Source organism: Gambusia affinis, linkage group LG13, assembly GCF_019740435.1.
Source record: "Gambusia affinis linkage group LG13, SWU_Gaff_1.0, whole genome shotgun sequence".
NCBI lineage: Eukaryota > Metazoa > Chordata > Actinopteri > Cyprinodontiformes > Poeciliidae > Gambusia > Gambusia affinis.
The window spans coordinates 21,479,511-21,499,907 of NC_057880.1; the positions used below are offsets into that span (position 1 = coordinate 21,479,511).

The window sequence follows — 20,397 nt, forward strand, 5'->3', positions numbered from 1 at the left end:
GCAGGATACGACTATCACTTCCTTATTGCTCCAAACAGGATGTGGGGGTGTAAACTGTTGACATGGGATGCCCGGAGTCCTACAGGGCTTGGGAGGAGCCCAAGAAGTTGTAGTGGTGGGGGAAAAAAATGGAGGAACACATAGAAAGAAAACAGTTTGTGTGCTTGAAAAACAGAACTGTTTCCATTAGCTTTTTTCCTGTAAGGGAGAAGCTAATTTTATTTATGATGACTTCTGCTTCTTAATAAATACTAGCTACCTGGTAACCATCTGGACTTTATTTGCCCATTCTTTATTGCTTTATAACAGTTCAGAAGCTACAACATTGTCCACAACCTATAAAAAAGCCCGACGTTAGGACATTCAGCACAGTTTTAGGCTGAAACCAGAGATGCACAGATCAATTGATTCCATTCAATTTAGTTTAATTATATAGTGACAATCCACAACATGTCACATGTCATCTCAAGTCACTTTATAAAAGTCAATCTAATCTTAGTTATTAAGTTTAAGTGTCAAGTTTAGTTTTTTCATCAGAAATATTTTCTGTCTAAGGAAACTCTGGATATTGCATTTAGTCACTGACTTGCAGCAATCCCTTCTTTAGACAGAACAGGCCAGGAAAAAGGAAACAGAATCACAAATCCAAGATTACTTTCTGTTAGAGAAAAGTAAGAAGTAAAAGAGAAAAATGGCTAAAGAAATGAGTTCTTTGCCAGTTTTCAAACATAAAACTAAATAGAACAACAAACAAAATGCAGTTTCAATGAACAATGAAAAATGAGAGGAAAAAACTTAGAAAATTAAGATGACAGCAAATGCGGTATAGTTTTTCTCTGTAAGATTATAACAAGAGTTACTGTAAAGCAGTGCTTTTCTACAATTTTATCTAAAAAGAGAATGTTGACCGTCTTGAGATTTTAAATTGTTTTTTAGCACCTTGCCAGTAGTTAGCTTGTTTAGCTATCGTTACTGGAAACGGCAGCCTCACTGAGTATTCTCTGCAGGTTATAACTCTTGTCTTAACACTGAGATTTCCCTAAAGATTGCTGACATTTCCAAATCCAAGATTTTCAAGATGTTCCATGAACAGAGGTTGAAAGCTCAAAATGCTTAAAAAGAGCAGTTGCTGAACTCTCACTTCATCAAATAATGGAAGCCTAAATTAACAGCCAACATGCTGTTTCCTATTAAGAAGCTGCCACACCTCACTGATACAGAAAATAGGCAACTTTGAATCTGTTTCACTTGGTAGCAACTTCAACATGGAAGAGTGCTGCTGTTGATGTCAGCTATAACTGGAAAATCTAGATATTTTTTTTTCTTTTGTGTGTGTGTTTACCAGTCAGAATTGGTAAAGCTGAAACTCATCCACTGCTTTTGTGTCACTTTTTAGAGTGATAAATGTCAATGAGTTTGTTTTTCATTTGTCCTTGATGATTTGTTACTTTTGGAAATATTTTAGCATGCTTCATGTTGTTAGGTTCTGTTTAAGTGGTTTCTAGATTTTACGGGTCTAGAAGAAATTAGCTCTTAGTGTCTGGATAGTTTATTACATTAAGAGAAATCCTCTTTTGAAAACTCTGCTCTGCAGATATCCATAAAATTTTTGCCTGACACTGAAATTAATTCAGAAATACAAGAAATCTGTATGAAGCAAATCCTTTTTCTTCTTCAGTACCAACTTCCACTCCGATAACGGTTGTTGGGAGCTATTTCAAACCGTCTGGTCAGAAAAATGATCTGAATCTGTTCATCAGACTAATTTCAGTTCTAGTCTCATACTCAACTTTTGTTTTGACAGTCATTCTTCCTCTTCTGGCACAGGGTTGGGAGCAGATCCTAGCCGTCCGCCTTGCAAAAAGGCCAAAGATTTAAGAAAGCAGCGTCGTCTTCAGAAAGACCAGAAAAGACAACATGGTGCTGGAGTCTCGCCAGAAAAGCCTGCCAATACTAACCAACCCAAAACACTGGAGGAGTTAATCAGCGAGTCTTTAGAGGACAGCTCCTCTGATCGCCTTGAGGTGAGCAGAGTTTTTAAAGCAGCCTGTTTTTGTAACTTGGCTTTATTTTTCGTAAAGAAATGACATTCTTTGGCTAAAGCCTCTTCCTCGACCACAGTGACTTCACCATGTGTTTATTTGCGTGGAAGCAATAGCTGAGTGGAAAAAGCAGATCTTCCTAGATCGAATTCAACAAAACGACAGGCACACCACAGAGACCGATGAAACTTTAGATCACGTTGAAACCACAGTATTTAGCAGAACCATGAAGCAAAGACATGGAAATAAACTTTCAGGAGGAAGCATGTTGATGTAGAATGATGGCTGGTAATGGCTTCCGAAGGAGGTTGGTAGCATAACGTTAGTTTTTGTCTGAAGCAGATTTAGAGCCAGATGCTGCAGCGAAGCAGCCAGTGAGACCTTTTCCCAATCAATACTTCTACATTGGATTCATCTATTTGCCTGCATTAATCATTTAATTTCAATAAATGAATGTGCAAGGTTAGGTTTCTCAAATGAAGGTTAATTAAAGGCTTTATGGAGGTTTTTACATGATCAATACAGCAGTATAAATCAGGTGTAGTGAAGCAATATTCAATTTCTTTCTTTAAATTAAATACGTTTTTAATCAATTGAACTGATTTTTCTGGATCTGTAACTCATTTTAGTGCTTTTCAACTAATTTTGACCTTGAAGAGTTTTTTGTACTAATATTTAAACTTTCATTTTTCAAGGAGGGTGATAAGAAAAGTAAAATAAAAAAAAGTCTCCTGAAAATGTATCAAGTTTTTGGCAGCAATGGTTCTACTGTAAAATAATGTGAATTTGACTTAAGGCCTTTACTTAAGGCCATTAGCTAATAGTAAAAATGAATGTGGAGGACACTGTTTGAAAAATAAATTTGGTGAAAGAATATAAAGTTGAGGTCATTGCTTTTATTTATATGGTTGATTTTAAGTTTATAACAAACTGAAATCTGTAATCAGCAACAGGAAGGACAAATATAGATTTACAATCAGCCTTTCAGTTTTCAGGTCTTAAAAGCCGATGCGGTTTTAATTTCCACCACCACCAGGGGTCAGTATAACAACATCAGAGATCTTTTAGCTTCTGAAGGAAAGTGTGGAACATTCCACAGCATTATTCTCGGACCTGCCCACTCTCTATGCAGTTTGATCACTTTTGACAAATCCCTCTTTGATCATTTATAGCTGTTTTTTTTTCCTGTTATATTCAGCCATATACATACACAAAATGTCAGTTTCACAGTAGCATATATGATACTGTAAAATAAAAATAAAACCTCTCCTTGTCAGTAAAGTAAATTTTGACTGATAATAATAAATGTTTAGGATTATGTGAGCAAAGGATGTACTTAATTATATGGCTCCTACGTCCAGTAGACTCAGTGTTTTGGTTTGGCTACAAGGTGAAGATGGCAAGTGTTCACATAAGAGAGTCAGTATTATATCCAAGCCAAACAAACCTCATGTTCAGTTTTGCATCCCGTTCTTCTCAGATATTCATATGGCAGCATCTCTCTGGCCAACAAAAGCTTCCAAACGAAGAGGCGCTTAATTAAAAAGGGGAGCTGCAAGTTGAGAAAGCAACACTCAGACACTTCTCTTTCCAAAAATCTTGTCCTGATTTTCTTTTTCTTTTCTATTTAGTCTATTTCTTAACTCTCCAATAATTTTGATTAAACAAAGAGTAGGCTGTGGATGTTAGCAGATCATAGGCTGTTACTCATTGTTTGGCAACTTCTTTTATGGAGGTTATAAGTCCAACATTAGGGTCTTATTCCATTGAAGCTTTAAAACGGAACATTATGTTCATGCATTTTATCTGTTTGAGACTTATAAGGTTGTGCTTTTTGTTGCAGAGCACTCCTACCCAAACGTGTGCTCCACTTTAGGATCTATTATTCCGGGACCAGATTTTCAAAAATGATCATGCATTCTGATTTGAAAGTGCTTCTTGTGGAAACAAATGTAATCAAAAATGTGGTGTATTATTTGGAGTTCCCTATAAAATGCTCTTTTTAAACCAAATTACTCATCTCAACCAGTTATTTAAAGAACATTAGTTTGAAAGTTTTACTGGATTAACTGGATTAAATTTATGATTATGGGTCTATGAACAAAGGAACAAGACTACCATGTCTCTAATATTGGGTTGAGCTGATATATTTTGGCATCATAACATTAATAGCCTCAATTGTAACCTCTTTAACATAAAAACATTGTAAAATGCACCTTTTACATTTTTTTATTTGACTCATGGTAGTTATTTTGATGTTGGCTGTTATTTTCTTTAGGACACTGTAAACTCCTATTTTGAAAGAGGTTGTATAAGTAGCTTTTCACATATTTATTTACCATAGTTTAAATTCACAGCGAAACGTGATCAGATAATTCATTGTTATTGTTAAAGTAACTGCCTTTCCTTAATCATTTTAGTTTTTAATTTAGAAATATAACACTAGATACAGCATAAATTCAATTGATGTTTGTCAACTTATTAGTAAGCAGCGTCATCAGTTTCATACAAACATATTTTGATTTCAGTTAAAAACTGAAAAACATGGTGAAGTCACTGAGTTGAGCTCATGCATTTTTTCTGTTTATAATTTTCTGTCATGTACAGTCCAGTTGAAAAGAAAGCCCTCCCTCTTTATCAGTTCTAGAGTGTTTAACATAAAAAATGAACAGGCTCAAAAATAATTGATGATATCTGATACCAGTCCAGGTAATGTGTCAGTATCCGAGTTCCTCTCTAAAAGGAACTGCTATGAAGCCTGTTATTGGGGCACAGTGGACTCCCGCCTATTTGTGGTTGAATATTTTGGGGTTTTTCTGTAGTAAAAAATGTAAATATTGCCGGGAAAAAAAATGCAGCTTGGAAGCTGAAATACCTAGGTGCATTAGCGTGTCTACTTGACACGCTAATGGTTGGCGTTTTCCTTGGCATTGATTGGCCCCAAAGAGCAGAGATAAGGAAGATTGTAAATGATAGGCTCACCTGCTAAATGGTTTCCACTGCATTATTAAAGCATATTAGGCATATTTGGTGTTTGAACTTTAAAATACTCACTTATTAGCATTTTTAGGGGGGGTTTTGGGAACACTGGGGGTTCACTGCGCTACCTGTGACTGATGGGTGTGCAACTTCCTCACTGTCTTACTACCTATTGTACATGGTATGTAATACAATTTGGCAAACTATATTCATTGGGTTGATCATGTAGCTGAGTTTGTCCTGACAATCTAAATAGAGAGACTGTATTGGTGTTTAATGCCATGTAAACATTGCAGATATTCTCTTAAGTTCTATCTGCCCACAGTTAAATGGAAATGTTGATACTTATGCATTTGGCAGTTGGTTTTAACCAAAACAACTTAAAAATGAGGAAATGTATAGAACTACATCAAAAGCTGATTAATCAATGAGTTGTTGTAAAACAAAGAGTTAACACACTGTTAACATTAAGGGCATTAAACATGCCCTTAATATATGTGCTGGCATAAAAATCTGACTTTGTCAGAAATGCATAGCAAAAACCCTTCATGTTACAGCATAGAAAATATGTAATGCTCTAGAATTTAAAGAGGGGGTTGCTTTATTTTACAATGACTGTAAAAAAATGACTACATTGCAATTTTCTATTTTGAATGTGAAATGCTTTAATTCGACATTACAACTGTTGAATTCACTATTAAAGATGTGCTATGGCTGCTACCTGTAACTGTTTGTTCAAACTTTCCCTGCTTTTTTTATTCTGATTTTCCTTTGTTGCCTTTTAATAACCTCTTATGTTTTTTTCATCACTCTTTATTTTTCTGTGTGGAAGTTAACCCTTGTCTGCTGATATTCTTTTTGAAGGTGAGGCTAGTGCGCTCCAATCCCCCTAGCCCGCAGTTCAAAGCCTCTCTCGACGCCTCCTACCAGGTGTACAAACTCTACCAGATGGCCATTCACAAGGATCCTCCTGACAAACCCTCCGAGAGCCAGGTCAGCGGGTAGTGGGCATAGGTCAACCCTCATCTACCCAGAGATGGAGGGACAGAGAGGGCTTGACAGTTTCAGCAATACATTTGAATCTCCTCTCTAGATTTCTCTTTTGGTATTAACAGATTAGAAGTTCCGACCTGTCAAATTAGCAAAATATAAATGTTTGATTTAAATTTGAAAAGGTGAAATCAGCAAAATTAAAAAAACAGCCTTTTCTAGAAATTCTAACTGAATTTTTTTTGTGAGAGGAAAAACTATTTTTAGGGGAAAAATAACCTGAATACAAAAAACTGTTTTTAAGTGTGGATTTTGCCAATAGGGAAAACAAAAAAAAGCTATCCAAGCCAACCTTGCCCTATGTAAAAGTATAATAAATCGCATTCTTAATTCACAAATTCAGTTACCCACAAAAGCTGAGCTCAAATTCATTTACCACACTACCTGCCCCGCAGATTTCCCAGGACTCTTTTGGAAAAAGAGGTTTTTAACCTCAAAGGGACTTTCCTGGTTAAATAAAGTTTAAATAAAAATAAAACGAAAAGAATCAAGAAATAAATAAACAACATAAAGTTTAAGGAAATTTAAGAACTGATGAGACATTATTTGATATGTGGAAAGGATTATAAAGCAATTAAGAAGACGAGACCCCAGAAAACAATGGAACATTAAACAATGTGTATATCAGGACTTCTCAAAATTACTCCAACATGTCAATGCCTCATGCAGGTCATATATAAACTCTGAACAACATCTAAAGCTCTTCAGGCTTCACTTGCCTCCATTAAGATCAGCATTCATGATTCAACAACAGTAAAGAGACCAAAAATAGCATCCATTGGACAATTCCAAAGTGTAGGTCCTTCAGGCTCTTCAGGACCTGGATGATTTGTAGTAATTGATGAATCCATGAATTGGTTTTAGGTTATGCAAGATGACAGTGATCCAAAGTGCACCAGCTCGACCAAAGATTGAAAAGATTTGGAGTGACCTAGTTAAAGTTTTGACTGAAATCTGATAGAGATGTGGCCCCTGTTAATCCAGCCTTGACAGGGACTGAATTTAAAAGCTGTAAATGTGAATTGGCCAAAATTCCTCTACAACCATATAAAAACAAATAGCCAGTTATTACAAACCAGGGGGTGGCACAAAGCAGCTAATGTTTGGTGGGGAAGTTACTTGTTCACATACAGCCAAGTTGGTTTGGATATATTTTTTTACTCAATAAATTAAATAATATTTTTAACAAAAAAAAAACAATTATTGTTGAGAGTGGTGTTTGTCTAAATTTGTTTCTGTATGAGGGTAGTAACTTAAAAACTCTTAAACTTTGTGCCTTTATTCAATAGTCCTTTGTATCCAAACTACAATCAGGTTTTACTTTCTTTCTGAGTGCATCTACACTTACCCTGATGGTTTTTGATGGACATTATGGGGTCTCTGGTATTAAAGAAGAGAATGTTTCAGTCTGTCTGCGGTAATCTCTCCAAATATTTCTGCTGTCCTGGACCACCGACACCATATTGCGTCACAGGTTTCTTCGAGCGATTTGAGTGAAAAACTGAGTAGTGCACTAGCCTCATCCTCAAGTTTCTCATCAGTCTCTTAGAACTTGATTTCAAGCTTCTGTAGAAGTTTGGCTTGTGTGAAACTTGCTAACTAAAATAAGTCTAACTGCATAACCATCTTGCTCAATCACCAAGAGATTGTTGCATATTTAAATATACCAAAGCGCTTGTTTGCTAACTGTGCATCCCTTCATCCTTGTTTGTTTGTTTTGTAACGTCTTTCCTAACTGTTCGTCTTCAAATTTATTGTCGACCTCATAAACCCCAATCCCCCTCCGCCTTGTCTCCTCCACGCCTTGTGCTTGAAGGTGAGGCTAGTGCCGGTGAACTTTGAGGACTCCCAGTTCTCTGCGTCCTATCAACAATCGGCGGCGCTGTACGCCCGCTACCAGATGGCCATTCATGGTGATGACCCAAGTGAATGTAGAGAGAGTGAGGTACTGCATGATTAATATCCCTCACCTAATTGGAGGTTTCTGTGGATGCTTCTAACAGTATCCTGCTACCTTATTTTTATTTTCACTTGTATTTCACTGTAGATTGTTGTTATAAACAGGCACTTTAATTAGGTCCAACTATATACAGAGTTATATTAACCATGAAAAGTTCAGTCTGTGCTGACAAGATGGTAATAAGAAGGTTAGAGACTTTACCTTCAGCACTTTCTTGCAGATATCACACCATAAAAATGTTTACAAACCAATTAATTTATTAATCTCTCAATCTTGAAACATACTTTTTACGTCAGCCAACTTATTATTAAAATGGTTTTTAAAAAATCCATAGGTTTGGTATAGAAGTTAGTTCTGAGATGGGCATGGAAGCAGGTTGGTTTTGTGTCTGGTGAATAACTTTTAGGTTGATTTGGCATGAGGTATGGTAGAGTTCCACATCATCATCCTTTGCTGCCTTTGTATGCATGACCTTCTTGGGATGTTTTTTTTTCTTCAGTTTTTGTCTTGGTAAGGTTTATCAATTTCCACATGTTTAAGTTTGTGATGGTAGGAGAATAATGGCTTTTTCAGCATTACTCCTGAACAACCAGTTGGCGTGTAAATATAGTCTAATGGTTGCTATGAACAGCATAGGTTTTTTTATATGAATTTTTTTTTACTGTCTTTACCATCCTACTCTCTTTATAAGATGTTGATTATGTATTAATAGTTTATGCTGATATGAGTTCCTAACAACTTCTAAATTTAAATTAGAAAAATGTTTCAGTTTCATTTAATTTGAAGGGGTTTTCAGTTGAACTAATAATTGTAACATATAATGTTGTTAAAAATAATAATTTCCTAACATTTGACATTGTCCCCCACAGCAAAAATGTACTCAAATCAACAGTTGCACGTTTCAAATTTTTTTTAGTGTGATATGATGCTAAGTAAAATCTAAATTTCTGTTGAGACCTCTGCAAATATTTATCAGAGACAATAAATGTGGCTGACACTAAATAAACAGTTCAAGCTTCAGTCAACACATTACTAAAGCTTAGACATAATTAAGACACAGAAAACCATATTGTAACTTATTTGATGTGTAAGTTACAATATAATTTATTTCTGTGTAAAATTATTCTGAAAGAGTGTCCAAGATGCAGAAATTCCATCCAACCTTAAGTGGGCCTTTTATCCCTCTAGGGTGGAAAAACAACCTTCTCCACCCTTCTGCCAACAGGCTGAGGTAAATATACAAAATTCTACAGCTTGTAAAAGTAGGATAATTAATAAATAATGAAGGCTGTCAGATTGGGCAGACCGTGTCAGATTCCCATCTAGTGCCAAAGCACTAACTCTATTTAAAGGTACTATGTGTGAATAGCTGCAGCTCGATATATATGTAACATAAAGGTGTGGAACTGCATCAGTGACTCTGCTCCCTGGAGGTTTTTTGCACAGATTTTTTTTTTTTAAATTGGTTTTCCATGCTGGATATGTTCTGAATACAGAGGTTTATAAAAGTATGGGGTGAATTATGGTTGGGTTAATTTTGCTTTAAAGAAAACCTACTCATTTATATGTCTCAGGTGTAGCTTTTATAGGGGACTATTCATTCATTCTGTTTACGTAATATTAACCCACTTTCAATGGGACATTTATAGGTTTAAGGTGTGCTTGCACTGCAGGAATATTTTTCCAAGAATCAGGGTAGTTTTGTAGATTAGTTCTTTTACCCAGTTCCCTCATCTGCAGGAACCAGATCCGAACTAGGTTAGTGAAGTAAATTTATGACAGAGACTGGCCCTGTTAGGGAGGTTGTATTTTCAGCCTCCCTAACAGACAACAAGAAAAAGGAGTAGGGCAGATAAGTCGTATAACTGAGGTTTACTTGCATATGTTAATTATAAATACGATGTCTTACGCAAAGAACACTGTGACAGAAAGAAGAATAGAAGTAGACGCTTGAAACGTCTACTTCCTTGGTTTACCTTTTGTAAACCAAGGACGGAGTTTTGTGGTGGTGCTTTGCTTAGCATTTTTCAGTTCTTGAATATTCCCAGTATTTTGTTTCAGTAATCTCTCATTTTAAGTCTTTGAAAAACGTTTTTTAAAGGCAGTATGAGTAACAGGTTGCTTTGCAAACATTTAAAGTTACTCACTCAAATTTGGCATAATTGTTTTGAAGTGTTTGCATTCAAATATGTCAATAATATAAGCTAGTATTAGTGAAAATATTGAATAAATCAATTAAATGATGTGTGGACTTCTAGTTACTCTGTGGAGGTGAGGAAAGTATAACTATATCAAAGTCATTTTTATAAATCTCAGATGTTAGAATATTTTTATAAGTCTATGTTTTTGATTATGAAATAAGTTTTAAGTAAATAAAAGCAACAAATGCTTCTGTGCATGTTTTTTGTTGTTCTGTGGGGTTGTTTTGCATGTTAATACAAATCTGATGCTGCTTTCCTAAGGTCACTGCAGAAATGGTAAAGTCAGAGCTTCAGATTCGTGTTTGCAAGTCTTCCTGCTGTAAAACTGGAATGTAACAAATAAGACGAACTAAAACAAAACAGATTGTAAGAATAAAATGCTGGCTTAACATGCAAACCTGCTGTTTTTCTGTTTGAGCTCTGTTATTAATTGCTTCACAGTTCTTTTTTTGTTTGCTTTTATTCACAAGTAAAGTGGATAAATAAATCAAATAACTGCCATAGATTTGGATTTTCAGTCTATAAGAGCGTAACAGGGGGAAGTGCTGTGTTTGTATAAGGATGTATGCATTTCCTAGTGAAGCATGATTGGAAAATAACCCCAAAAATTTCCTCTTTATCTAATTTTAGTTTCCTGACAGAATTGAAGCACATACCAGCAATTATTTAGATAGGCATGCATGCACACATTAAGTCAAACAGTAAGTTGCTTAATGGTCTTAACTGTTTCACTGAGCCTTGACTCTCAGTACCTGCACATGTGGGAATCATTGTCAGAAAAACAAAACCTGCTACATCTGCATTTGATGTAAACAAAAACTCCTGAAATAATGTCTGGGGAGGATTTGGAAAAATTAGTAAGACAACAAATGGAAAAAATAACTATTTTCAACATCTTGGTGCACAATAAGGACATCCAGCAGAACTCAGCAAACAAGTTTCCTCTGTAACTACACTGGTTTGTTTTTACCACTTTCTGAGCTTTGCATGATATTACAAGTCTCTGTAACTTATTTGTGTATACGTTAAGCAAAGCTGTAACCAAAGTGAACAAAATATTTAAAGATTGTACTGGCATAACTAGTTGTTCTACTTATGCCTGTACATAACTGGTACAGGCATATTGTCACTTATAAGTGCAGCAGTTTGACTGTACAAAGATCACACTGATGAGAGAGGTTGAAGTAGCAATTAGACTGAAGCAGATGTGTTTGTTTAAATGTGCTGTATGTGTGTAAGAACACAACCGTGTGTACTTGCAATGGCTGCTTGCAAGCTTTAATTGTGCACAGATGGGTGTTTACTGTAAGAAAGGGAGAGTTGAAGAGGAAGAGATGGACTCCATGTGTGGATTCATATGAGGATGTTCCATCTGCAGCTTCATGGAATGACTCTGTATCTGATCAGAGAAAAATAGTTGGTGCTACAGAAGTTATGCAGAAATTCCTTCTTTTCTTCCTCAATGCCAGTTGACTTTGCCTTTGCATAAACGTCATAACTTGCAGTGGCTGTGACAGTGTGGATTTACATATCTGGGTTAACCTTGCAAGTGGTATAAGGAGGAGGAGAGACTGAGAAAAGATGTTCAGAGCCGAGGCAAATCCCACGTATCCATTTGGATGCATTAAAAGTTTTAAATGCATAGTTAACATTTAGGTTGTGGCTTACTAAATGGTACAGTATTCAACCGCAAATTCTTTTTTGGTATTTCTGTCTCACTCACACACATACAGCAGCCAGTGATTTTGCATGGCCCCAATAAATGATGTCATCTAATAACTGCAGCTGTTTTTCTGTTGGTAAACCAGCCTTTTTCCCCCCCAGTTTTAACAAATGTTTTATTTGTGCCTTTCAGCTATACTGCACATTGGACGTTTTACAGTTAGTAATTTGACTGGCAGAGCGAGGAGTGGAAAATTACACTTTACTTGCATCTTGATGAGCTCTTCTGCACATCAGCAAAGCTAACTCAATAGAATTGGTTCCACATTTCAAAAAGTAGTTGTTTGGAGCATTTTTTTTAATTTTTATTAGACTTGTATGCACATTATCAAAGCACCAGTTAATTCCATTGTTTATTAACGTGACAAATATGCCAATTACTTTTCATGGATGACATATTTGGTAAATTAATGTGCAGAAAATTCAGATTATAATCATATTTGTGTTGTATTTTACCAGTCTCTTTCATTTTTCCATGTCTTTTTAATGTGGTACACATTGAAGTTGTGTGTAATGTCACTGTGTAGCATTTTTAGTTTCTCCTTTGCTTCTCACACTTTAAATGGCTTTTAAAACTTTATTTAGTTTGTTGCGATTTGTAATTTGTGCCTGTAGAGTTTAGAATAGTCAAAGTGTATTGTTGTACTTTTGGAAATATTCCAGCTATAAAAAACGTTGACAAACAGTATTCTTGCGGTATCTGGCACAACAGGAGACTTAAACCTGTTTAGTGGTTAGTTTAGCTATTGACTGTTTGACCTCTTGGGTTCACTCATGTATAGAATATTGAAGTTGCAGCCCAAGATAATTGAGGGCTATTAGTTGTGGATAAAGAAACGAGCTAGCAGTTGCACAAAAGGACACTTAGTCTTGACAAAGTTACACACTAAATTTTTCGAATTACCGGTACTGCATGCATGTGAACTAGCAATACTTGAATTTGTGCAAAATGTGCTTCATTCCTTCATGTATGGACCAATGTGAAATGATGGAAAACTGTGACAATAGCAGTAAGTAATAAATTTTATTTAATGATATTGGTGCTCACGACAGCTGTGGCCAACAAATGGAGGAACACTCTCTCTTTTGGAAGAGTTGGGAGTTTTGGCAGTAAATAAACTTAGTCATTATGTAACCTCTTAGTGTGTGAAACAACTTTGGACAATATGAAACCCAGCATAAATTATGCCTCCTGTTTTTGAACTCTTAAGTTTTTAAACCCTTTGTGTCCATGTGTTTTATATTTTTATGAGACCTGCTCAACACACTCAAACTTTAGATTATGAAAATAAACAAATAAGAGTCACGTATGTGTTTGTGAAACGTAGTGCGACAGTATAAAAGTGAAAACTGTCCATCACTGCTATGTTTCTAGTTTTGGAACGGATAATCTTGAAGGGGGCAGAGTTTGTTTTCCTGTGACACTACTGTGAACACACCACTCTCAATTCCTCAGCTAAAAAGAAGCACAGGAAATATTACAGATAATAGACCAAAGATGCTTATTTCCAAACACAGAGACCCCCACTGTAATTGATATCTGCTGTGTGTTTTAACGCATGTTGAGAGATGGATTTCTGACATTGGCAGCGCTGCTTATTTTAGCTGTCATTGTGTCCTCTCCTAGACTGCAAGCCTTGGCTGAAAGGGTAAATGTTTTCATTTGTGTAAATAAAGGCTTCTTTTATGCCTGTACAGAATGGAAGGTTCTGTGACGGCTAAGCCAGGAGAAAATGGAAACGGATAAACAATATAAGATGGCAAAGGAGATGTGTATGGTTTTCATTTGTGCCTATTGAAAAGAGTTGGTGACCCAGAAAACTAACAGTTTCTATCTTCTCTCTCCGTTCCCTCCACAGTTCCGGAGATTTCTTTGCGATTCACCACTAGAGGTATGTATTTTCTTTAACTTGTTGACAGTTAAACAAAACCTTTTTCAAAATGTTTGTGTTTGCCAATATATATTATCTGGAAAGATTTGCTCCAAGATTAAAGGCTTTTCATGGTCTTGCAAATCTCAATTAAAAAACCAGAAATATTCTAATGAAAACAACTGTTCACTGGTTTTCCTGGTCTACCACATATGTTCCCTTTGCTCGCTCTCCCCCGATGAGCCTTCAGCTGGATTGAGTGGGGTTAAGATATTCAAGAAGGGGATTCTTTTGCATATTTAGGGGGTTACTTTAGTCTCACCTTAGTAGAGGGGGGAAAAGAAAACTGAGAAATGTGGTCTCCAGATTGCACAAGTACTATTGCACTCAACTTGAGGACCTCAGAGCAGATTCTGCTCTTTTACAGAAAAGAACATACCACTACCATTACGTTGTATTGTGAGACATACATTGTGAAGAAATGCATAGATTTTTATGGCCATCAGTTTCAAGCCTTACATTGCCAGTGAGAATTTTACATGCAGTCATACAGTTGACCTGTTCACAGTTCAGTATTCCTAGATTTTTCTCTGAAACATAGCTCCAATTTACTTTCTGAAGTTAGACTATTTGCAGATTTTTTTCATAGAGCATATTTAAAGTATTTGAAAGAAAATGGAGCTTGAGGAGTTGAAATATCTTTCCAAAATGCAATTGCACTTCACACGCGTGTGGCTTGTGTTTGTAAAGCACCCAAGCCATTCATTTTATGTGTTTCTGCTGATTGTTGGTATCCCCAAGATTGCAGATAAGGAAGTCCATGGATGTTAGCTTTTGCTGTAGTGCTAAGACATTTTCCATTGTCTAAACTGGTGCATTTTATGGTATATTTGTTGTTTGAACTATTGAAATAGGCCATTATTAGCATTCCCATGTGGTGGTCTCAAGTATATGAAGATTTTAGCCAAATATGTTATAGTTGAAAATACTAGCAGTTCACTGTTGTTGGCAAGAATATAATATTAATTTAGGGCTTTTGAAGACACATTTTAATTGTTCTTCTCCCTGTGTCTGTGTAATTAATATACCACAGACAACTTTAATTACTTTTAAAAATTTTAACTGAGTCTAAAACTTTGAGTTTATGATGAATTATGATCAAGTTTATTGAAATTGTTAGGTTTTCTCAGCCAGTATTTTGATCATGGCCTATACATTTTCAACAGGTTTGAGGGCTGTGTAAAGGTTGCTCTAAAAACTTGATGTCTTCATGCTCTATCCTTTCTTAAACAAGTTTTTGTGTGTTTGAGATAAATGTCCTACTGGAGCTCTCAATTGTGTCCAAGTTTCAACCATGTAACTTCTGGTGTAACGGGATGTTGAAGAATTTGGAGGTTGTCCCTCTGTCATTATTCTGTTTTCTTTATGCAGTTAATCGTAACCATTGGCAGTGAAACACAACCTCCCATCACTTGTTTACAGACACAGGGAAGAACTACGTTTGACAGTGTGTAATGTTTCTACATTTGAAAGTCTTACTTCAATTCTTTCAAATATACTTGGAATTGTGACCAAAAAGCTCAATCTTTACGCACCAAATAGATCCCATGTCTGCTTCTAAGGTCACTGTATGATTAAAGTCTTACTCATTTTAAAAGGTAGCTATTTAGATTATTTAAAATGAAGGAAAATTACTAAAAGGCACTTAGTTTTAAGCTTCTGTGTTTTCACTGCGGGATATGAACACACCACAGACCCAGTAAGCTCTGTCATTGAGAAACACCAGTGGCCCTGTTGGGTCAGGACAATTACAGCAACAATTAGAGCCCAAGACGGGTACTTATTGGAGCCACTTTAATGGGTTTGACGTCCAGAAGCACATTCAAACAGACGGACACAAACACAGTCACTCCGTTTTGTCCCGTGTGGCCCCTCAGGTCTTCACTAATGAACATCATTAGTGTTTATAGGAAACAAGCTTTTATCACCTCGTCAAAGCTGGCGACCAGGCACTCTGAATTACACAGTTCAGCACACATACATATACGTGTTCACGCAATGGCACGCTGCCTAACACATTTTTCTGCCTGGACTGTCTCCTCCCCTCCAAACGGCCATCTCCTTTTCATTTTGCCTCCTCTTGCACAACTTGGTTTTATTACTTTTGACGATCTCCTTCTCCGTCTCCTCCTGTTTCTCTCCAAGTGTTGAATTATCATGCATAAAAATCTGCACTGCTCTGCGTGTTGTTCTCCATCTGTCTCTAATCTGAGAGCTATTAGAGCACACACACATACACACAGACGCTCGCCACATGGACCTCCAAACCGTGTGGTTCAGCTCGCATGTAAACCTGCATCTCTTAAAGTGTTTGCAAAAACTGCACAGCTACAAATCCAGCTGCAACTGTTTGACGTGTGTTTATTTGTTGCTATTTCATTTATTCTGAATTGTAAAGGATTCATGGTAAAATCCAGGTATTTAAACGCACCTGGATCTTTCCTTCCTTTCTTTTTGCAGCACATTTACATTAGTGCCACGAGAGGAACAGTGGCAACTCTCAAATATAATGAGGAGTAGTCATGCTGAGTTTTGCGAAGCTGGAGGTGGCTTAAATTTTATAAGCTGCACTGAACTCAAACTCCTGCATTATGTGCTCCCTATCTTAAACTTTTTCTTAATTTGTTGGTCTGAGCACTATGGTTGGTAGATGATTCATCACATTCTCAGTGGTTTGTTCTGTGTTTTTGTGGAACTTTTGTGGGGCCTGGCCTAAAACCCCAGTGAGAAATAAAAGTATTTACTGTACTTAAAGTAAGAAATTAGCTCCACAAGATCTTTGAAAAGCATACAGCCACCCTGTATGAAAAAGAAAATTAAATATGGAAACATTTGTAAATTATGACCCCACTTTCTGTAACATAAAAATTCAAATATCTAAAAATAAAGTTTTCTGTTTATTGGTTTATGTTAAAGTTGTATGCTTTGACTCCATTAAATTTAAAGATACAATCTTTTGTGTTTAGTTAAAAATTGCAAACTTTAAAAGCATTCATTTCACTGTTTTTTAGGCATAAAGACCTCTTTAAGTTTTAAGTTTTAAACTTTACCTGTGGTTTCTAAACCTTGCATGATCTAAAGTGTTCTAGCTGCCAACAAAGCCATTGTTTACCATACAGCAGGCTGTTCTAAAAATATAAACGTGGCTACAACAGCACAGAGACACACAAGACATTCCTAAAACTACAGACAGACCACAATTCTAAAACACTGCAGAAAATCAACATCATTGTTCACAACTCATTCTTCTGTTTGCTAATTCCACTGAAGGAATTCAGTGAAATAGGAGAGAGCTCAAACAAAGCACTGACGGGAGATGAGAATCGAGTGAAATTGCATAGGAAGGCGCTGGCCAGGCTGCTTGTAGATAAAGATGAAGACGAAACTAAGCACTGTAACTGCACAGAGCTGAATTAAATACTATCACTATCAAAGTTTTTTCAATTAGTTTTGTTCACTAAACGTTACTTCATAAACAATCAAAAGGTTGAAACCATCATGGTGTTCACCCACCTCTTTGCTCTGTTCTGCATGCTGCCCACATGTTCTTGTGTTTCGGCCATATGTGAGCGATTTGGGGCTACTGGGAAAGCTGGCAGGTGGTTTGAAGTGTTCAAGGGAATGTTGAGATTGTTGTCACAGTGGCAAGGACATGACCATTAAGCTGTCGTCTGAGGAGGCACGTAGGTCAGTCAGACGAGATCTGAAGTGGACGGTGCATGATTCTTTATAACATTCATGCTCAGACACATCATTGTTCACAATGATGGGGTGGGTACTCCAGGTGAGGTAAAACAAACCATTTTGTGTTATTTTCCATTACTTAGAGCTTGTAAATGACCGAGTGGAGCCTCTGACAAAGACTCCAGTGTTTTTGGAGTAACTGTTGGCTGGAAATACCAAGCTGCTCCATAAACAGATAGTTGTGTCTAACTCTGGTGTGAATTCTGTAATAAAGGTGATCAGACCTGTGTCTGATTTTGAGTGACCGACTACATCTAAGAAAAACCATCAGCTCTGTTAGGAGTGTGTATTTCAGCCTATGTGCCTTATTTCTGTTTAGTCAGGTTTAATTTGGTCAGAATGCAGCCCCAGCGGATCCCCGGATTACTCAGCCAGCTCTCTCTGTGTTGTGATAACTGGCAGTGTCTGCCGCTTAACTGCGTCCAGATGAATGTTGGCTCAGGAGCAGGATCCTGTTACTAGTGCACTGAAGAAAGACGTGCACACACACACACACACACGCACGCACACACGCCTACATAAATACTCCAACTTAACATGACTTTTAACCCTAACCCCAAGCCTCTGGTCTTAAGCTGTAGGGATAAAAGCGCAAAAGTAGTTTGATTGAAAAACCCAGCATGCAGATTCTTATGAGAAACAGTGTGTCTGTGAAAAACGTAAGCATTTTGTTAATAGGATAGACTCGAGCTCATGGGTGCACACCTACACCCACATTCTTCGGTGCCACATGGAATGAGAGGACGCAGATATATAGTAGAAAGCTTGGCAGCATGCCATAACAGCTTGGTGGAATGGGTTTTGCTCACGCAGGTTCTTTTATTAAAAAGTCCTCTCCTGGAGAGTTTCTGTGGTCAGTCCTTCACGTCACCCAGCCGCAACCCCTCCTTGCTCTAGCTTTCACTCCACATTTGGGAACCATTAGGAGGCTAAAAGGGAGGCTACTGTACACATCCACTCATAATGCACAAGACTTGGCCGAGAAATACAGCAGTTATAATACACCTTTATACAGTTGTGTGAATATATATTTAGGATTTAAACTGGAGCTTTGTTTTTTACATTTTGCTGCATTATAACCACAAAATTTAATGTATTTTGGTGGTTTGAATATAATGAGCATAGAGAATCTCAGTATACATGCAGCTTATGAATGGCATCATTACGACCACACCAGGCAAGTCAGGTCAACTTGTGGAAAATTCAAAGTAGGGTTAGGTTGTTCAATATCTCAATGGAAAGATTATGGCTCAGCTGCAGACTTACAAATATGAGCAAAGAGAGCATAAACCAGAGAAGCAACCATGGTAACTCGGGAGGAGCTGCAGAGATTCACAGCTCAGAATGAATTATTTGTAACTTGACAGTTATTGATACTATTTGCACATTCCTAAACAAGCCACCTGTGAAACATGGTGGCATTTGTATGCTATGTGGATGCTTTTCTTCAGCAAGAACAGGGAAGCTGGTCATGTTGGGTGGAGAAAAATTCTTAAACATCTTTTTTTTTGTTATAAAGGACTGATAGAGGTTCATTTTCTAGCAGGACAGTGACCCTAAATAATTTCCATTAATGTATTCCTTTCCTTTGTTCCTGTTTTGTTATTACTATTTCTCCAGGCAGAACATTCTCCAGATGGACCGGAGATGGGATACGGCTCCTTCCACCAACAGTACTGGCTGGATGGACGCATCGTAGCTGTGGGAGTGATTGACATCTTGCCTACATGTGTGTCTTCTGTCTACCTCTACTACCACCCAGACTTTACATCTCTGTCTTTAGGGTCCTACTCGGCTCTCAGGTTAGTAATTCCTGGGCAACAGAGAGATTTTTACTTGTGGAGGAAAAACTTAACACCAGCCGTTGTAGACGATTAACTTCTTTCGTTGATCTCTCTACTGCATTTCAGCTGAAATTTTTTCTCTTTCTATTTGAGCTGTTGAACTGTTTCCCACATCATAGGTTCTGTTATGCTTTAGGTAAAACAAAAAAAAAGTGCCCTTTCTTCAGAGTTGATTGGTTGCGGCAGTGCTCTGTTTGTGGTTCAGCTGACGACAGCTCTCTCCTCCAAGCTGAAATATAAGAACGCCATCACACCCTATAGGCACACACATCCTGCATTTCCTGTAAGATGTAATTCAATAATGTGAGAAAGACTTTTTAAAATATTTATTCTCAGAGGTCGAAGACAGAGGTATGTGTGTGTCATTTTCAGGTGTAGCTTTGGGTGTCTGGGCATAGGTACAGATGTAATCTTGCACTAAATCAGCGCAACAGAGGTCAAAATATTTGCTGCTGCCTGAATAGAGGGAACTCCCTGGTCATCCTAAGCTCACGGTCTCCCATCACTTATTATTTTAAGAGCCTGAGTCTAAGAGTAACACAGACAGCTCTGTGTGGAGGAGGGAGCCAGCGGGACCGAAATCCTCCCCCTTGTTTACAGACACCAGAATCTGAGCTTTTGATCTGCTCTGGACACTCGAGTCTGCTTGGCTTACAGACTGTGTCTACAACCTGCTGCACAGAATTTACATGTTCTCCAAAGCACTTTTTACTAATTAAAGTCTAATTAAGTATGTTCTGGAGGAAGCCCATGTACACACACTCATTCTCTGTTGTCAGCCCACAGCTGACACCACATCAGAATGAATGTACATGAGTGCTTCATCTGTGCTTTGCAGAGGTTTTTCTGCCTCCTTCTCTGTCACTAATTTTCTTTATTTTAGGGGTTTACACTGATGATCTGTTTTGCTGGAGGCCACCCTCC

The 20,397-nt window shown here is 37.2% G+C and overlaps 1 protein-coding gene across 4 annotated transcripts in view; it reads left to right on the forward strand.

Moving 5' to 3' along the window:
* The window catches only part of LOC122842707 (arginyl-tRNA--protein transferase 1), a 57,266-nt gene that overhangs the window by 10,564 nt on the left and 26,305 nt on the right, over nucleotides 1-20,397 (forward strand). For 2 of the 4 annotated variants that reach the window (XR_006372608.1, XM_044136829.1), the window contains exons 6-9: nucleotides 1,828-2,024; nucleotides 5,886-6,014; nucleotides 13,814-13,846; nucleotides 19,250-19,431. Coding sequence is in view for 3 of the 4 variants with exons in the window: in XM_044136829.1 (XP_043992764.1) it covers nucleotides 1,828-2,024; nucleotides 5,886-6,014; nucleotides 13,814-13,846; nucleotides 19,250-19,431 (541 nt within the window). In the remaining variant the exon portion in view is untranslated. Of the gene's footprint in view, nucleotides 1-1,827; nucleotides 2,025-5,885; nucleotides 6,015-7,887; nucleotides 8,017-13,813; nucleotides 13,847-19,249; nucleotides 19,432-20,397 lie in introns of all 4 variants that reach the window. The other 2 variants (XM_044136830.1, XM_044136828.1) reach the window with 2 other exon arrangements.